This window comes from Myxine glutinosa, chromosome 12 (genome assembly GCF_964187855.1).
Source record: "Myxine glutinosa chromosome 12, kmMyxGlut1.1, whole genome shotgun sequence".
NCBI lineage: Eukaryota > Metazoa > Chordata > Myxini > Myxiniformes > Myxinidae > Myxine > Myxine glutinosa.
In genome coordinates, this window is record NC_136272.1 from 76144974 (window position 1) to 76164429 (window position 19456).

General features: G+C 42.7%; 2 protein-coding genes across 2 annotated transcripts in view; one reads left to right on the top strand and one right to left on the bottom strand.

Moving 5' to 3' along the window:
* Nucleotides 1-642: 642 nt before the first annotated feature.
* On the bottom strand, nucleotides 643-2491 carry LOC137437193 (general transcription factor II-I repeat domain-containing protein 2-like). Its single transcript, XM_068131558.2, has 2 exons — nucleotides 1256-2491; nucleotides 643-1161 (listed from the first exon to the last, which is right to left on the bottom strand). The coding sequence occupies exons 1-2, from the start codon at nucleotides 2489-2491 to the stop codon at nucleotides 643-645; spliced, it is 1755 nt and encodes a 584-aa protein (XP_067987659.1).
* Nucleotides 2492-3735: 1244 nt separating this feature from the next.
* PKHD1L1 (PKHD1 like 1) overlaps nucleotides 3736-19456 on the top strand; it is a 513959-nt gene continuing 498238 nt past the window's right edge. The window contains exons 1-2 of the mRNA XM_078766275.1: nucleotides 3736-3780; nucleotides 8521-8615. Of these exons, the coding sequence (XP_078622401.1) occupies nucleotides 8525-8615 (91 nt within the window). The 5' untranslated portion in view covers nucleotides 3736-3780; nucleotides 8521-8524. The remainder of the gene's footprint in view (nucleotides 3781-8520; nucleotides 8616-19456) is intronic.

A 19456-nucleotide genomic window follows, 5' to 3' on the forward strand; every position in this document is an offset into this window, starting at 1 on the left:
GGGGCATAATTATATGTATTATGGTTATGTCATAATTATCATAATACATAGCTGAACAGTTTTCCTCGGTCGTTTATTGTCCCCTGTCGCACAGCGTAGCGAAAGGGGGACTATGGCTTTCCCCTCCGTCCGTGTGTCCGTGCGTGCGTGCGTAAGCGAAGGACCGCATTTGAATTTGGTGTGTGGGTGCAACCCACGTCAAAATCCAAGATGGCCGCCGCCATGTATGTCTGATGCCATGTATGTCTTAACCTTGTGAGATGAATATCTCGAAAAATAAGCGACGTACCAACTGCTAATCTGGTGTGTGGGTGTATCTAGGCACAAGGAAGAACGCTGTTTAAAATTGGGTCGCCACGTCAAAATCCAAGATGGCCGCCGCCATGTATGTCTGAACCTTGTGAGCGGAATATCTTGCAAAATACGCGAGGTACCAACTTCTAATCTGGTGTGTGGGTGTATCTAGGCATACGGAAGAACGCTATTGAAAATTGGGTGGCCACGTCAAAATCCAAGATGGCCGCCTCCATGTATGTCTGAACCTTGAGCGAAATATCATATCATGGCATGTTTTCTGCGTCTTCCACTTTGTCAACTCACATCACTTCACCGACGGGGGACCTAGGCGTAACGCTTGTTACTTCAGTGGGACACCTGGCAGTCATTGTTTTCCACAATCATTTTCAGGTCTGGCTTGTACTCAGTTGTGGCCACTCGGAGCAACTCTTTCACATGTGTGTCCGTAAGAACAGAGCCATGTCTTGACTTCACTTGTTTCAGTGTAGAAAAAACTGATTCACAGACGTAAGTTGATCCAAACATTGACATTAGCTTGAGTGCAGCCTGCTTGACACTGGGGTATCTGTCTGTGGGCACAATTTTCCAAAACTCTGTGCCTGTGGTTCCTTCTCTCAAGATACATTTAAGTCTGTCATCCTCAGAAAGTTCAATCATCTCCAACTGAGATGCTGCTTCATCTGCCACTAAGGGGGCTTTCAAACAATCCGATTCAGCAGTGAAAGGGTTGATGAGGAATGTGATCTGTGGCTGTTGTTTCTTCAGGTTGCAGAATCTGTCCTCAAAACTCTGCTGCAGATTTTCAACCAGTGTTGCATAGCATGCAATGCTCCTTTTTGTGACCTCAGCTGCTTCTCCATTTGCCTTCAACAAGGAGGGAAAAATGTGTGAGCTCTCCCTTTTGAAGATGGGTCTGGAAGAGCTTGAGTTTGTTCACAAATGTGAAAACACTTTGCACCAGGTCAGGCAGCATTTTAAACTTCCCTTGCAGATCTAGATTCAGTTTGTTCAGATGATGCAGCATGTCGACCAGAAACCCCAAATCTGACATCCACTGTGGCTGGGGGTCATGTAGCTCAGGATAGTCCCTATGTAACAGCTTCACTGGGTCCAAAAGTTCAAAAAAACAGGAAAGCATGTTACCTCTTGAAAGCCATCTCACAGTGCAGTGGAGAAGCAGATCATTGGGAAGGTCTCCGTCCAGTTCAGCTATGAGGTTGTTGAACTGTCTGTGCTTGAGAGCATGAGTGCGATTAAAATTTACAATTTCTAGCACAGGTTTCATGACATGGTCCAAGTTCAGGTTCGTAGACACCAGGTTCTCTTGATGGATGATGCAATGAAATGTCCAAAAATCAGGGAAACGGTCGTCAGCTTTACACAGCCCGACAAGGCCATTTGCAGATCCCAACATAGCTGGTGCATCGTCTGTGGCTATTGCTGCTAGTTTTGGTAATTGCAAATTTGCCTTCTCAACAACAGTCGTGAGTGTCTCTTTCAGGTCGATGCCGCGGGTCCTATCTTTTAACGGCACAATGTCAAGCAGCTCTTCCTTAATTGTGCAGTCTTCTGACACAGACCGTACAAATATCGCCAAATGTGGCTTATCTTGAATGTCACAAGACTCATCCAAAGCAATGCTGAAATACTGACATTTTTCAAGACCCGTATGCAACTGTGTTTCAATGGAGTTGTTAATACCTGATATTCTCTGTTCAACGGTGTGTCGTGACAGCTGCAGGTCTGACACAGAACACTTCAAACTATCATTTTCAGGAGTGAGGATGGCAACATCTCTGAGACGCGTTTTCACGAATTCCCCTTCACTGTATGGCTTTTTAGCTCGAGCAATGTTCCATGCCAACTGATATGATGCTAATGTGACCGTCTCTGAGTGCTTCGCTAATTTCCGAAAAAACTGAGTCTGCTTCTCTGACTGACGTTTCAATGCATTTACCTTGTGCTTGCGAAGTTCTCTGCCTTTGGGAAAATCCCGGGCCACGTTATCATGGAGTGAGGTGAAATGGCGCTCCAGGTTTGAAGCTTTAAAATGCGACAGTGCAGTCTGGCAAATCAAGCACAAGGGTTTCCCATTTCGCTTCGTAAAAAAATACAATTCCTCCCATTCAGGCAAAAATGCCCTGTGCTCCTCTTCATATTTGCGCTTAGCTTTACGTTTTCCTGACTCTGCCATGGCGATTCGGTCACTGCCGCTGGGCTAGTGCTAGCCTAGCTAACAAACTTCCGGGTCTGCGCGCGCAAGTGTTCTACGCGCGAAAGTGTGCTTCATGTTTGGGCTCATGCATGACGAGTGGGAGATTTCTGTCAAACACATTACCACAAAATTATCTTTTATTTTAAAAATATTGGCAAATGTATTGGCAGTATAGTCAAATATTCAAATGCATTTTGATTTATAATAGAAATACATTTTACACTGCATTCAACATTTAACCCACAGCATTTAACCCCTGACTATCTCTTCTCCTTCTCCCTCCTTTTTGCTTTGAATATTTCCCTATTGATTCTTGTTTTTTGCAATTGTTTTTATGTTTTGCTATGCATTATGTTTTGCACTCTGTCAAAGCGTCTTTGGGCTCCGTGAAAAGCGCTATATAAAATAAATGCATTATTATTATTATTATTAAAATGTAAAAACATGCATCGATGGAGCAGCCCCTCGCGAGCCGCACAAGAGCTGGCTAAGAGCCGCATGCGGCTCACGAGCCGTGGGTTCACCACCCCTGTATTAGCCAATTGATTAATTATTTAATTATTTTATGATTTATTTATTTATGTTCATTATTAATCATTTATTTATTTTCTTTCTCATCTGGACAATATCTCGGGCAGCTTTTGAGCAAGGAAGCTGATACTTGGACACACCAATGACCAAGTGATTTGGCTGTAAAGGCTATTTTTGATTTATTGATGGATCAATTCATCGATTAATTATTTAATTATTCGATTAATGACTTAATAATTTTTTTTTTTTTTAAGTTACAGATTCAGATGAAACGGTGTTGGTTTAGTTATGCTTTTAGCCAATTGATTAAGAAAATATTTTATGATAATCTTTTCTTGATTTTAATTATGCAATTAATCAATCAATTATTGCGCACCTCTCCCTCCAAATACACTATGAGCTGCACGGTGGTATTGCCGCGCTGGAAGATATTTATTTATTTGGCACGGGGGTGGTGTACTTTGAATGTATCTGTACTTGTTATTTATTTAAACAAATTATGACAGCGTATGTTGTTTCCTGCATGACGAAGTATGTGACTTCGCAAAGGAGATGAAAGTGCACGTTTTACAAGGCTCTTTAATTTCAGCACCTGCGTCGTTAATTTTGCGTCAGCTCGTCAGACACGAGCAAGCTCGTGTTTCAGACGGCGTGGGTGTGGTGCTCTGAAGGAGGAACTTTTGGGAGAGGAAGAAGAGTCTGATTGCGAGAAGGAACGCCGCGCGCACTTCGATCAGGTACGTGAATTGGCCACGCACGTGCCACGTGCCAGCAGGTGCCACACCTGCCGCACGTGCTTGGTGTTTACTACGCCGCACCCGCAAGTACTCCTCGCATTTACTGTACATGTGTGTCACTGCCACTGGTATTGTGAATATCGCCTGTAGATGAACTATGCACAGTACATTATCGATGTACCACAAGTATCGTAGAGAGTATACTGTATAGGATGTTGCTTTTGTTTAAAATCAAGTTCAGATAATTAATTCTGTTTTTCAACAATACAAATATGAATATTGTTGACATCGATCAATGTGATCACCTTTTCCGTCACTGTTATTAAATTATATTTCGGATCAACTCTCCGAACAGGAACTTTTATCATCTTTGCATGTGACCATTGTGCAGGAGGTGCAGAGGGAGCACTATAACCTTTGACTTGTGATGTTGTCCGGGTTTGATTCCCGACATCCTTCTATTGTTAGTAATAAATAATTAGACAATTCTCTATACAGTATATATATATGTATATGTATATGCATCTGAAAATCATAGGAAAAAAATACCAGGGCTCCACCTAAATTTGCATATATGTTGATAGTACCCAGGGCCAGGTCATGGGCACGACCCTCACCCGTCACCACCCCTTTGCAAGGGATGGGGGAGCCGACTTGCTTCTAATGGCTATAAAACTGTCCGATTGGTACTCCAAAGGCCGGTGTTGCATCGCAAATGGCATTGCCCCTCAAGGGGTGTTAAGCTACGGACCAATCTTTCTAGCATTAGTTCATCAATGTTAAAGATCCCAGTATATTTTTCCAAAGACTATCGGCAAGTTATCACCGGCACCCTGAACAAATCACAAATTCCTGCCAAACTCGCATTCAGTCATAAGTCAGGCCTGGCCAGCCAGTTCATGAAAGACTTGTGTCGAAATCCTTCCTTGGTCAATCCCACAAGAAGTTTTGAACAATTGATGGGTGCTGTTAAGATAGTAATAGTAGTAGTAGTTATAGTAGTAGTAGTAGTGTTATTTAAAAAATATATATTCTTTTTTGGTTCGTTGGTCACACAATTACCCAATTTTCACCAAAAAATTGAACGAATGTTTTTCAAATTTTGTTCCCATCACCTTTGAGACCATTTTTGCAATTAGTGACCCTGAATTATTATAGGAAAGCGTTGTTACTTTTATAAAATCGGACAAACCTTACGTCTGGCCAAAGCGGATTGACAGGTATCGTGGCCTCTGCTAGTTAGTGTAACTCGTTACTTGGTGTAATCCCGTGGACACTGTGGACCTTTTCTATATTAATTTACATTCTGCACATGAAAAATTAAGTACAATATTTAAATTCAATCGGGTAGATTCCATACATAGCCATTTTTGGCGCAGTTCAAATAATTGGCTCGGGGTATAAATTCAAAATAAGTTCAGGCGCAGTTCAAACTCCGCCCCTCTTCCAGTTGAGCGAATAGTTGGCTCGGGGTTTAGTAACTTACATTATAAGGAACAAACAAACAAACAGAACCACTCTTATGTATGTAGATAAAAAAAACCCCCAATATTCCATAATCATAATTATCCTTACTATAATTCACGAACGTGTGTGTGTGTGTGTGCGTGCGTGCGTGTCTCTCGTTGGTTGATTTCTCTATTTGTGGGTTTCAGGAGGTGGAATGGAGTCCTCCCAGGACCTAAAGTATCCATCTCAGCTTCAGTAAGGGATCACGGTTCATGGACCAAGCTGTTCAACTTTTTCAGAGTTTTGCTCCAAAGGCTTTTTTCAGGATCGTCACCGAACCCCAGATTGCCTCCATTTGCAGTTAATTTGTGGTAATAGTCCCGGGGATGGTTTTCAAAATATCAGTGAGGTTCTTCTTAATCATTCCTGTTGCTCCAATTATCACTGGTACAATTTCGATGCTCTTCAGCTTCCAAGATCTCTTGACCTCATTTTTGAGGTCCTGGTATTTGGTCATTTTCTTGATTTCTGTGTTGTTAGGCCAAAATCACTTGGTTCTGATATCCCAATCATCAATGCTGTCTTTTCCATTTTGTTCCTGAGTACAATGTCCGGATGCAATTCTTTGTTTTCTATTTTCACGCTTGATGGAATAATCAGAGTGACCATGGTGTCCTCATTTTCAATGATTGCCCTTGGATCGTGTTTCCATGGGTTTTCTGGTACTGGGATGTTAAAATTTTTGCAGATATGACAATGAATCACTTTGCATACTTTGTTGTGACGTTGTGTGCAACGTTTTTCTGATGAGTTTTTTGCATCCCGAGAGCAGGTGACTAGTACTTTCTGTCTTGCAGAATCTACACATGTCCGTTTGGCTTAGTCCCTCCATATTTTTAAATCGATTGGTGTAGTGTCCTTCATCTTGTCCATTTATTATAATTAATTCTCCATCCCAGTTGAGCTCACCTCTTCTTAGCCATTCCAATGAGCCTTCTTTGTCTATCCCCACTCTGTCCAATTCTTTCTTGTGTTTTCCTGCTCTTTCGTCATTCTCCCAGTTGTTGGTGTATATTTATTGATATTTCTTTTTATACATTTCCTTTGTCTTCTTTGCAATTGTTGGGTCTGTTGCTGTTTAATTTTCCTGTGCGGCATCTTCCATTCACACCTGTTTTTGGAAATTATTTGCAAGGTGAGTTAGGGATACTTTTTCAGATTTGTTGTGTTCATGTTTGTTTACAAATTGCATCCGATAGTCTGTTGAGCATTTCACATACTCAGCTAGTCCTACACTCGTCGCTCTGTGCACCTGGTTGAGTTCAATCAGGCCGCTCCCTCCCTCTCGTCTTGGCAGGTATATTCTCGGGATGCACTGGTTTTTGTAAAACATTTTGTGGATGGTAAGGAGTTTTCTTGTTTTGATGTCTAACTTGTTGATTTCTGATTGGGCCCAGTTTATTATTCCGTCGCTATATTGGAACATTGGTACTGCGAGCTGGTTTATGGCTTTGATTTTGTTTCTTGGAGAGGTGTATGTTTTCAGGATCAGCTTCGTTCTATGTAGGTATTCTTTGGTGATTGTTTTGCACATTTGTTTGTGACATATTTGGTGGCTTTAGCCTACTCCGAGGTATTTGTATGATGCTTCATTTTCTAACTGCTGTATTGTTGTTTCAAGGTCATTTTTTAATGTTGTCTATTTTTGTTGGTTTACCTTGTACAAATGTCCTGGTGTACAAAGGGTTGTACAAAGGTCCTGGTCCTGGAGATCCTGGTGTTGGGCTAGCGGCTAGGGTGCCAGCTTAGGATCCAAGGATCCTGGGTTCGAATCCCGGTCGATCGCTGAATTAATGCCAGGGGGGTTGACTCAGCCTGTCATCCTTCCGAGGTCGGCTAATTGAGTACCAGTTCACTGGTAATTCCCTGCTTGTCGTAAAAAGGCGACAAACAGGGTTGGCGGCAGGAAGGGCATCTGGCCGTAAAACATTGCTTCAAAAAGGGGACCAAAAAACAACAACCACGGTCCCCGAAAAAGGCGAACCCCCGCTTTGCGGGGAAAAATGGCCTCTAAAGGTGGTTTTTACCTTGTACAAATGTGCACTTGGCGCACCTGTCTAGTCCAAATTCCATTTGAATGTCCTCGGTAAACTGTTTTACTAGTTTTAGTTGTTCTGTCAATTTTTTGGCATTTGGCGAGAAGAGCTTTAAATCATCCATGTATCGTAGATGTCACCTTTCCTATTTCTTTGGATGTTCGTCTATTGGTTGTTCGGGTGTATCCATGTCCTTGTTAATGGATGAGGTTACTTAGTGGGTCCAGAGCCAGACAAAGCAGAAGAGGGGAAAGACTGTCTCCCTGGAAGATCCCATGCCGTATCTTCGCATCTCGTATTTCGATATTTCCTTCTGAGTGCTGTCATATCAATGTGGTATTCCAGAGCTCTATTTCTTTCTCAATCAGTTTGATTATTTAGGGATTGATTTTGTATATCTGCATGCGGGACATTGTCAAAAGCTTTCTTATCGTCTATCCAGGAGGTGGACAATTTAGTTCTTTGCATTTTGCAATTTTCAAGTACGGCCTTGTTCAGTAGTAGGTGGTGAATTGTTCCATAACACCCTCTCTTGCATCCCTTTTTTCTGCCTCTAAACCTCCTTGCTGTGTTACATAATTTCTGTGATGATTCCTGTCAGCAGTTTGTATGTGGTTGGTCGGCATGTCATCAGCCGGTATTTGTGGGGAAGTTGGGTTTCCTCCGATTTTGGGATGAGAAAGGTGATCCCTTCTATGAGCCACTCATCCATTGCCTTTTCTTCTTGGATCAGTTTGTTAAATGTCCTGGCGTAGTGATTGTGAAGAGCATCAAGTTGTTTTATCCAGAAATTTGGAATTTCTTCTGGGCCTGGGCTTTTGAAGTTTGGCATTTAAAAAAGAATTTGTTTTCTAATTTTCTCTTCATTAATTAATCAATGGGGCCATTCCTCGAGATGTTGCTTCTTCTTTTCCAAGTTTGTGATCCATTCTGCTTTCTTATGTTCTTTTCTATCTTCCAAAATGTGTGTATGTGTTTGGGTGTTTGTTTGTGATGGCCCCACCTAGCTTTGTATTTGCTGTAGAAAGTCTATTTATTACAGAAAAAAAATTTGCTTGCAAAGATTACAGGGGGAAAAACTTGTATCTCATGCTTTTAAAATGATTGAGGTTTATGCCCTGGTGCAGAATCCATCAGGATAGAAGAGCTTGCAAGTATCAAGAATTGCTTTATAACTGCTTCATGTTGGATTTAGGATTATGGTCGAACATCTGCTGCAAAGCACGAGTTCCACACTCCCTGGAATGCTGAAAATGCCTCTCATGACCATGCTTCATCTCTTCGTTGCAGGTATCCCTGCAGTGTATTTAGAATAATTGAAAAACACCAGTTATCCAACTACTGTTATCTATGTCTTTATGTCTTTTTGTCTCTCTCTCTCTCTCACTCTCTCACTCTCTCACTCTCACACACACACACACACACACACACACACACACACACACACACACACACACACACACACACACACACACACACACACCCCCCACAGGTGTGCTCAGGCTTGACACGCACGTGCAATCGTGAAGCGCTGGTTGCTCCAGTGCTTTCGCGGTATGTGCTGTGTCTCTGTTGCTTTTTCCCCTTTTCTCTTTTGTTCTACCTCTTCGCTGTCCTGTCTATTAACTGTAAGAGGGAGAGAACGAGAACAGTCCGGTGTCGAGAGGGTCCTAAGCCGGCCGCCTGGTGTGGCCGCCGGGGGGGAGGTCTTTCTTCATTTTGTGGCTGTGTTGAATGGCTTTTGGCTATAGCTGATCTGTTTTTTTGGTGTTCGACAAACATTGTGTTTTCTTCGTTCTCGGTTACGAACGTGTCTTTGGTCGAGTTGGAATGGTAGTGTTGGCTGTTATATCATTAAAATAACTTTTGTGTATATTGTTTGTTAAAAGCAAATTATCACTTGATTCTGTATTAAGGTATTATTGAGGTCTAAAAAAAAGTAGGGTGGCATTTTTTCCAAATCCAAGATGGCCACCAAAACCAAGATGGCAACCACTATAAAGTTAAATCCATTGCTCTGGGAACATGGGGAGCCTTTAATTCCTTGTTGCCTTCCACCAACTGCCAGACCAATGTTGCACGAGTACCACCTTTGATAAGATCACCTCCTACAGACTACGGCACTGTACACCGGTCTCATGAGAGCACATGGTATCACAACTCGTGTAATGGGAAGTGAATTGATCACCGTGATGACCCTTGATCTTCAGTTGTACGATATGGCAATGAAGCTGTGGGTAGAGAGAGAGATGACATCAGGAAGCAGTTTCTATTTCGTCCCGGTGAACTGCATGTTGTGTTCTGGGCACTGGCTGCATTGGGAAAATATGTGGAGGGGAGTGAGAATTAATCAGGCTTGGGTAGAAGCTGGGCTCTACTCACCTACAACTGTGACCCAAATTCTCAATGGGAAACATTTGTATCGATCACTGGAAGCACACATATTCACTTTGATTGCCCTATACAGTCTGTACTTTCAAAACTTCCTGACAACAGAACCCGAAGAAAAGGCATTCCTGAACGAATCGTCTATACATCTGGGAGAGGCATATCAGAGTGATGTCAGCATGAGCACAGGAAGAGGGAAAGATTTGAACAGTGCTGTCACAAAAGCAATGGCAATGTTCGAATCTAGAGATACATTCAAAATAGTTGAACAATTTGAAGGCAATGCAAACACGATCCAGCACTTCATCCTCAACTACATGAAACAGTTTGAGACAATCCTCCTATTTGTTAGTAGCACCAGACAAAGAGATCTTCTGTTGCATATGGAGAGCATAGAGTCTCTTATCAAATACTTCTTTGCTCATGATCATTTGAACTATGCTCGTTTGCTCCTCCTGTACATTTCAACAATGCAGGAAACGGAAAAGCAGCATCCGATAATCTAGGCAGAATTCATGAAATGGAACTTCTGTGTGACGAAAGGTGTTTCTGGATTCACATCAATAGCTCCAGATCACGGAATTGAACATGAAAACCGAACACTCAAGGTTATTGGAGGAATTGTAGGAATAACCCAAAATGAAAAGGCTCTAGTTAAGTTCTTCCTCATTGCACCTGAGCTGTCAAAGATACGACATGAGTTTGAGAACGAATTTGGCATTGATGGTAATGACAAAAGAATGCAACACCATGAGATCACAGGAGGAAAACTCTCCAGAATAATGATGAATGTTGCCAAGCTCACTAATGTATTTCACGCACATGGAGATCCATTTATAGCAGACGAGAATGAAGATGATATTTACAACCTTCTTAGCAGAGAAGTTATGAATGAGAAAGTGGCCAAAGATATAATAGATCGTGATGAGATTGGGCAGCACATGTTTGAGAGTTTTGTCACAGAACGTTTAACAGAGGGCAACCTTTCTGTCTGGGACAACATGAAGAGAAGGAAGCTCTGCACATTCAAAAGTGCAAATGCAACAATACAAGTAAGAGGAGACAAGCTGGTTAAAATCAAAGAAGAATGAGGACTTTTGCAGAGGTTCATCGTCATCTCAAGAAGCCGGCCAGATCTTGATCTCAAGGAATGTATCGGAACTTATGAATTTGGCATAGTTCCACGATCACTATTTGCATCGGACGGATCACTCTTGTTCGTGTACGACAAGGCTACAATCCTTCATCATCTTGAGCAACTAGCTTTAAATGAACAACATGTGGTACAAGATCCACCAAGTCAACCAGCCACGACCGATGTTTCTGATAACCAAATGATGGATTTACCATCTCAGACAACACAAGTCACAGGTGCAGGATCAGAAGATAGGGCAGTCGAGCCTGGAAACGAAACCACAAGTTCAAGATGTAAAGTAATCATTATTGATGGCATGGCTCTTGTGAATTCTATATCCAAAACTGCTAACATGAAAACATGCCATGATTTTGCACAATCATTTATTGACAATCTCAGCAACATGGTCGAGAATTATGACGAAGCTAGATTGGTATTTGATAGATATATCAACACATCCCTCAAAGAACAAATGAGGAAAAAGAGGGCAAAGGGGAAATCAACATATTACCGCGTCAAGGATAGCTCGTTAATCCAAAATATTTTGTTGAAGGATTTCCTCTCAAATATCAAGACCAAAGCAGAACTCGCAGAGTATTTAGCTGCCAAGTGTCTAGATCACAGCAAGAGTCCTAGCAACAGATTAAAGAAGTTCATTGTGACTTCTGGAACAGGAAGCAATGGCAATACACATGTCCCAAACACCCTAATCACCCACAGTCAAGAAGAGGCAGATACTTTACTCTTTCTGCACGCCCTTACATTTGATAAAGATGCAGAGGTTGTGATTGATTCTCCTGACACGGATGTGTTCTTACTGATGGTTCAAATGTATCCAATCCTACCAGTTGCTGCCAGCTTTCTCACAGGGAAGGGCAAGCTGAAGAGATATATCGCAGTGCAACCTATTTACCAAAAGTTAGGACAAAAACGTGCATCAGCAATATTAGGTTTCCATGCTTTTACAGGGTCTGATACATCTGGCAGATTTTCTGGCAGAACCAAGGACTGGAGCTTCAAGGTTTTCACTAGGGAAAGATTGGCGTCACTCGGGAAAGACGATCCATCTTCAGAAATATGCTCCCACTTGGAACAACTTGTCTGCAAGCAATACAGGAACAACGTGTACACAAAAGTAAATGAGCTTCGTTGGTTTTTATACTCAAACCGTGCGGCTGAGGGAGAAAGTCTTCCTCCAACTCCTGGCTCGTTAATGTCACATATTGCGCGAGCTCATTACATGGCAATGATTTGGAGAAAAGCTGACGAAAGTCACCCATGTCTCCCATCTCCAACTGAGTGCGGTTGGAACTTCGATGAAGCTACATGCTGTTTTACTCCAGTTCGATGTTTGAATCCACCAGCACCTGATGCAATAATGAACTTGGTGAAGTGTGGGTGCAAATCTGGCTGCAAGGGGAAATGCAGTTGTCAGAATAATAACATTCCATGCACAGAGTTATGTGGCTGCTTCGGTTACAGTTGCAGCAACAAAGCCAGAGATGAACAATTAGTAAGAGATGATGATGAGTAGGCCACTTTGGATGATGATGATGGAGGTTTAAGATAGTGTTAGCATATGAGACAGTAATGAACAGTGATATAATATATAATTATAACAGATATAATATAACAGTGATATAATGGATCTCCCAGAGGAGATCTGTGTGACAAGGTTGCGGCCTGACATTGTCATTTGGTCAAGTGCAACAAGACAGGTCGTCTTAGGGGAGTTGTCGGTACCTTGGGAAGAGAACATGGAGGAGGTGCACGAGAGGAAGAGAGGAAAGTACAGTGAGCTGGATGGAGGCAGAGTGCCGGGAGAAGGGTTGGCGCGTTTCGTGTCGGCCATTTGAGGTGGGGTGTAGAGGGTATATTGGCAATTCCTTTTCTGCATTTCTTGCAAGGCTGGGAGTGTGTGGGACAGAAAGAAGGAGGATGTGTGACAAGGTGGCCCAGGTTGCCTTGCAAGGCTCATTTTGGATATGGAGGAAGTTTATGGAGGCACGTCGAACGGTGTAGGTTGGTTGTGTGTGTGTTTTTTTGTTTTTTTTGTTACCATTATTACTTCTTATTTTGTGTATATGAGTGAGTGGGTGAGGGTGTGTGTTTTTGCATGAATTAATTTTTGCATGAGTGTGTTTTTGTATGTTGAGTGGTGTATGATGTAAGTGTAGGTGGTTGTTTGGTTGGTGTTCTGTATGTATGTGTATGGGTGTGTATGTGTGTGTATGAATGATCTGGTGTGTTTTGTTGGTGAGTGGTGAAGGGTATAAAGGTGGGTGTTTGAGTGTTCCACCATGTTTGTTTGGTGCTGTGGATTCTGGATGTGGTGGTGTTGTTGTTGTTGTTGTTGTTGTTGTTGTTGTTGTTGTTGTTGTTGTTCGCACTGGCTGGGGGTGGGTGTATGTACACATCCAGGTGCAGTTGCTGCATGTGGATGTGTACGTGCCCCTGCTGGCCCACCTTAGCTGACCGTATCAAGGTTGAAGGGCCGAAACGGGATGATGCTGAGGACCTCGACTGAGGACCCGGTCAGTGCGGCACACTTGTGACCAGGTGTGTTTTGAACTTATATATATGTACATATATATATATATATATATATATATATATATATATATATATATATGTATGTATGTATGTATGTATGTATGTATGTATGTTTGTATGTGTGGAGACCAGACTCAAGTTCTGGTCTCCACATGGACCCCATGGAGTGATGTTTATTTGCGGGAATAAGGCATATCCATACCTGCCCGAACATTGGGGAGGGACTTGTTATCTAGGGTCCATCTTCCCCAAGGTAAACTTGGTAGACCATTTTAATGAAACAGCGTACACCCCTACCCACGAGAGGAAGAGACGATTCTCTCTCTAGAAACCGGATGGGACAGTAAAATTGGACGGACGTTGGTGGCAGGTTCTGCTAGGAGCATTTTTTCCCCAGGCGGGAGTGACTATGAATGATTGGCGAATAGATAGCCTTGCATTAGTACTGGAACGAATTGGAAACGAAGCCCGAATCGCAGAGCTACAAGTATAAGACGAACTAGTGCACATGCGGACTATGGTGATGCAGAATCGCGTGGCGTTGGATATGTTGTTGGCAGAAAAGGGAGGAGTATGTGGGGTAATTGATGGAAAATGCTGCACATACATCCCGGATCACTCGGAAGGAATAGAGGCCTCAATCATCCGGCTTAAAGCCGCTACCCAGGACCTAACGGATAGCCGAAGGGGGAGGGAAGAAGCCAATAATGTATGGTCCAACATAGCACAATGCCCGGGCTCCTCCTCGGAGGAAAAGAAGGAAATAAAGGAGGAAATGTTGCAGATGTTGGTAAGGGAAAAATTGGCCCAGCAACAATCGAAGAGAACAAAGGGGAGCAAGAAGAAGAAACAAAAGGGGGCAGAAATAATGGGAAGTGATAGTGAGAGTGGGTCGAGTGACAATGAGACACCCGCTCCGGCATTACAGGCAGCTGTATTGCAAGTACCCCAGGGACCACAAGGGCCTAGTGGGCCAGGGAACCAGATCTGGGGACCAACCCAACCCCAGTGGCCTGGTCCACCATGTCCTGCGCCATGTCCTCCACATGTATGTATATATATATATATATATATATATATATATATATACATATATATATATATATATACACGTATATATATATATATATACGTATATATATATATATATACGTATATATATATATATATACGTATATATATATATATATATACGTATATATATATATATATACGTATATATATATATATATACGTATATATATATATATACGTATATATATATATATATATGTATATATATATATATATATATATATATATACGTATATATATATATATATATGTATATATATATATATATATATATATATATATATATATATATATATATATATATATACACACAAAAAAAAGATACGCTTAGTCTCTGTTTACAAGGTCTAGACGTGCCACCCTAATATTCTTTCCTCATTATTACAACTGTGGTAGGTCATCCCATTAGTGGTGGCTGGTGAGGGTGAGATGGAACCTCCAGTGCAGAAAATCTTATGATTGGCCTGATCTTACAGTGAGCCTATACTGGTAAAAATGGGATATATTCAACACAGACATTATAAACAGGGATGTACACTCTATTCTGTTTTGCTACAATGCTTGTTTATTGTGAATAAATCATGCGAATTGTTCGCATTTTCCTCTCCAAATGTACGATTATGCTTGTACATGTATTTGCTTTGACATACCATCGATATGCTACCGATATACTTCACGGCGGCCATTTTGAAATCCAAAATGGCCGTCATATAGTATTTCTTATCCATAATATAATTTGTTTAGGTATCTGTCATCATAAATATGGTATCAACATAATAACTGAATTCACACCAGCAACTACAACTAATGTTTAATGCCAATTATTCCATAATGAGTGTCTATTTTCATTGCAGGCGGCCATATTGGATTTGGGACCTTTATCACGTTCGAAAAAAATGCCACCCTATTTTTAAAAAATCTTTACAACCTAAATATACAAAATCAAGTAAAAGTTTGCTTTTAACAAACATATGACACGAAATTACATAACAGCCTACATTATAATTATGGCGGGTGAACGTTTCCGCATTGATACTTACGAATCGCTAACTCATAAACACGGGCTAGTTTGTGTTCCTCCCAACGAGGTGGAAATTAACGATTTCCGCCATTGGAAACATCGTTGGTGCACACAGTATTGGCGCTGCCTCTCGTATGAATAAGAAATTCGTCGTATTTTTGTCCGAGGAGCACGCAGCCGCCGAGAGCGCAGACATCAAAGGGGCGCATTATTGAACCTTAAAGGGGCACAGTTTTATGCAAATTATTGTTTTAAGAAAAAACATAATAAAAGGAAAATATAATAGTTCATTGTTCATAATAGTGTAAGTGATAATTTTGAGCATGTACGCTTCGTGGCATACATCACATCCTGTTTGAAACGGACATAGCCTGCTCTCAAGCGCCTTCTCGCATACGTCACATCCGGCATGTTCAAAACGTTGCCGCCATTATTTTCGTCGGGGGCATGGATTGATCATCGTCAGGAAAACGGGAGAATTAATAAATCGACGTCGGCAAATTTTTTTGGTGGGAGGATTAAAGATTACCATCAGTAATTTCCCGCCATTTGTTAGAAATGAGGATTTACGTGAACAATTAAGCAAGTTCAGTAAGGTCGTATCGAGGATTTCGATGGTGCCGATGCGAAATGTTTGCGATCGATTCAAACATGTCGTGTCCTTTAAGAGAGTGGTGTACATGATACTGCCTGCAAATGTAAAAACGCTCAATGTCGTGTTGAGTGTGAAAATCAACGGCTTTGAATACAAAATGTATGCCTCCTCGGAGGCTATGACGTGTTTCGGGTGTTGGGCTTACGGGCATGTGAGGACTGCCTGCCCCAATGCGGTTACACCGCAGGAAAGCGGAGGATTGGTGAGGGGCGACTCCTCTTCACCGCACACTGATGGGGAGGAGGTGGCTCGAGTGGGTAACCACCCCACCTACTGTGGTGAGCGAAACGCCAGACCCGACCAGGGGGAAGAGGGGGAGGGGGGAGGGGGGGGGAAGAGGGGGTGGGGGAGGGGGGGGGAGTGATAGATATAGAACGTGAGGTGACTAACCCCGCCCCTCCACCTAAGGTGGGAATGAAAGTGGTTGAACCCTCTCCCATTTCGTCCACTGCACACGACAGTGCGGACACCAGGAAAAAAGGTCAGAAGCGTTCAATTCAAGTGATGAATCCTGTGATTCCAAAGAAAAACAAAATAAGGTTCAGATCGCGTCAGGCTCGCAGGACTTCCAGGGTGAGGCCTACACCGGAAACTCCTTGGCGGTAACAGAAATGGTACCGGGAGTGTGTGTACGTGAGGAAGATTCGCTTGCACCACTTGCCGAGATTGAGCATGACCCGGAAAATAGTCGATCCTCTCCGGATGTGGTAAGTCCTTGTCCTGATAACCAAACTCGCTCAGACGAGTTAGCAGCTGGATCTGCTAGTGAGGAAAAAATAGATAAAGTGGAAAGCCCTTACGACTGTGAGGATAACGTTAACCCTTCCCTGACAGATAAAAATGAAAGGGATGATGAGGTGGGGGACATACTTATAGCCACAGGGGATATGGTAAATCTGGAAGGGTCTGCAAAGAGCGCGGAGGTCCTTGACCCTGTTGAATTGCTGTTTCCAAAACTAAGTTTTCAACAAATAGTAGGAAAAGGAGCAGATCAAGATGAAGCACTTCATTCTGATGAAACCTCTTCTTCTCCACTCTTTAGTGCTTCAAGTGCTCAAGAGAGTGAGGCGGGTGATGACAACACCATCACCATGGTTTCTCAAGAAAATGTTATTAAGTTCCTTGATGAAACGTTCAGGAAAAGACATGTAAAAATCAAAGACTACTTTCCGAATCTGGATGATTTTATTTTGACTGCAAAGAACATGATTCGTGAATCTTATCAGGTTAACATGGCAGCACCTCAATTCCAGAGGCTAAGAAAATGTGTAACTCGAGCGGGTAAGGAACTTCATGAATAGTTAACAGAGTGGAGATAAAAGTAGCATCCTTAAACATCAACGGTGGTCGCAGTTGTGTGCGTCGCCTCCAGGTGCTTCAAATGTTTCAGAATGAAAAAAATTGATGTTCTGTTACAAGAGACACATAGTGTAGCAGTACAGCAAACCTGTTGTGCATTTTGTGATACAAGCACCAAATTTGGCACAAATGTACATTAATATGTTGCGAACATTTTCAGATATTGGGCCACTTGAAATTCTCTCTTTATGTCCGCCATATTGGATTTCAAAATGGCCGCCACTTGAAATCTACATTTGCTATTATCTCTGGACGTAATGCAGCTATTGACTTGATTCTGGTATCTAAATGTATGTTTTTGGGGGCAAGGAATCCAATGGTACCAATTTCAACTTAATATTATCTATCACAGTCTGTTATATAATTTTATTTGGAAATTATCTAGGCAAATATTGGATTCAACACAATACTTTGAAAAGAATGTCTTAGTTCTGTAAATGTCTTAGGTATAATACTGACATGCTACATGGTCTAGTATTTGAGGCTAGGTGTACTGGTATCTGAGGCTAGGTATATACCGGTACTGAAGATACGTGTACATAAACAGTGTCATGTTAACAAGTTCAGCATTGCCACAAGTACATGTATGTTGTTGACTCATCGTCATGTGCAGTCCCCTTCACACACACAGAGGGCTGTGCACTGAAGGGCAGCCTTTTTGCACTTGCAGCGCCTCACACACCCTTTCTTGCACTTGCAAGAAACCAGCTCAATGCAGCTGTGAGCTGCCTCAGTTAGCCTGGTCCAGTAAGGTGTGTACTGTCCTTCTCCAGTCCTTGACCAACCCCAGTTGGTTGGTGGAGGGAGCTCTGGTGCTGGCAGCAGTATCTGACCCCACACATGTCCACCTTGATACACTGCCCTCTTGACATGTTCCTCCAGAGCTGCCTTCGTTGGAGGGATGAGCTGCACATTGTTCTTCCTTGCGAAGAGTTTCCTCCTGGCCTTGTCAATGTCTGTGCATTTGCTGGTTCGATCATACAACAGGATCACGAACCTCTCGATGATGCGCATTGCATCGTCTGGTATGTCACGAGGTGCAGAGGACAGCAGCAGCGGCGCCTCAGTGAGTTCTGGCAGTACCGTCCAGACTGCCCACGCAGTGTTCTTGCCATGTCTATGAAAACTAGACACAGTGTCGCATCCAGTTAGAGCGTGGAACATTGGCAGTGCACGAGCCTTCTCTCGTCCCAATCCAGCTGCTATTTCGTGTGCTGCTAGGTATCGGAAACTCTGGCCTGTTCCGAATGCCAGCCACAGTTTGTCTTCTGGTTGCAACTCCTGTGCCAGGGACACTGCCAGCACCACAACATCGGTGTCTACAGTCTGGATGAGTATTGCATGGTGTCCATGCTGGACTGCGTGAGATGCATGCAGCAACATCCGACTGTCAGCCTCTTCATGGTTACATGGGGCAAGTGAGGTCAGATCTGGCAGTAGTGGCTTGCTGAGCACTGCCTCTCCATCAGTAATGACGAGTTGCTTGTCCTCCTGGTCAAACCATTCCATGAGAGCTGCTGAGAGGAACCTGAACAGCTCGGTCTTGTTGCTGTCCACTCGTATGAAGTTCTGCCAGTTTCCTGGTATGGCTGCGGCAGCCACCACACGTATCCGCACACCTTGTCCCCGCTTTGCACGTGTACTACCTTTCAGTGAATCAGCAAGGTAAGTATCCCAGACCAGATCCAGGCGTGACACTGTTTGCAGCTTCGTGGACATATATGGGATGAAGATCTGTTGTGCATACTCTTCAAAGGTCTTTGATGCAGCCGGCTTCCACATCTGGACGATGGCTGCTCCATCAAGCACAATACAGGTCGTGACAGGAGTCTCTGTCTTTGTGTCGGAGACTTCTTCCAAGCATGTGAGGAGATCACTCTTGGTACCAGTGCAGAGGCTTCCACCATCAGACAATGCAGGAGGACATGCCTGATTCTCGTGACAAA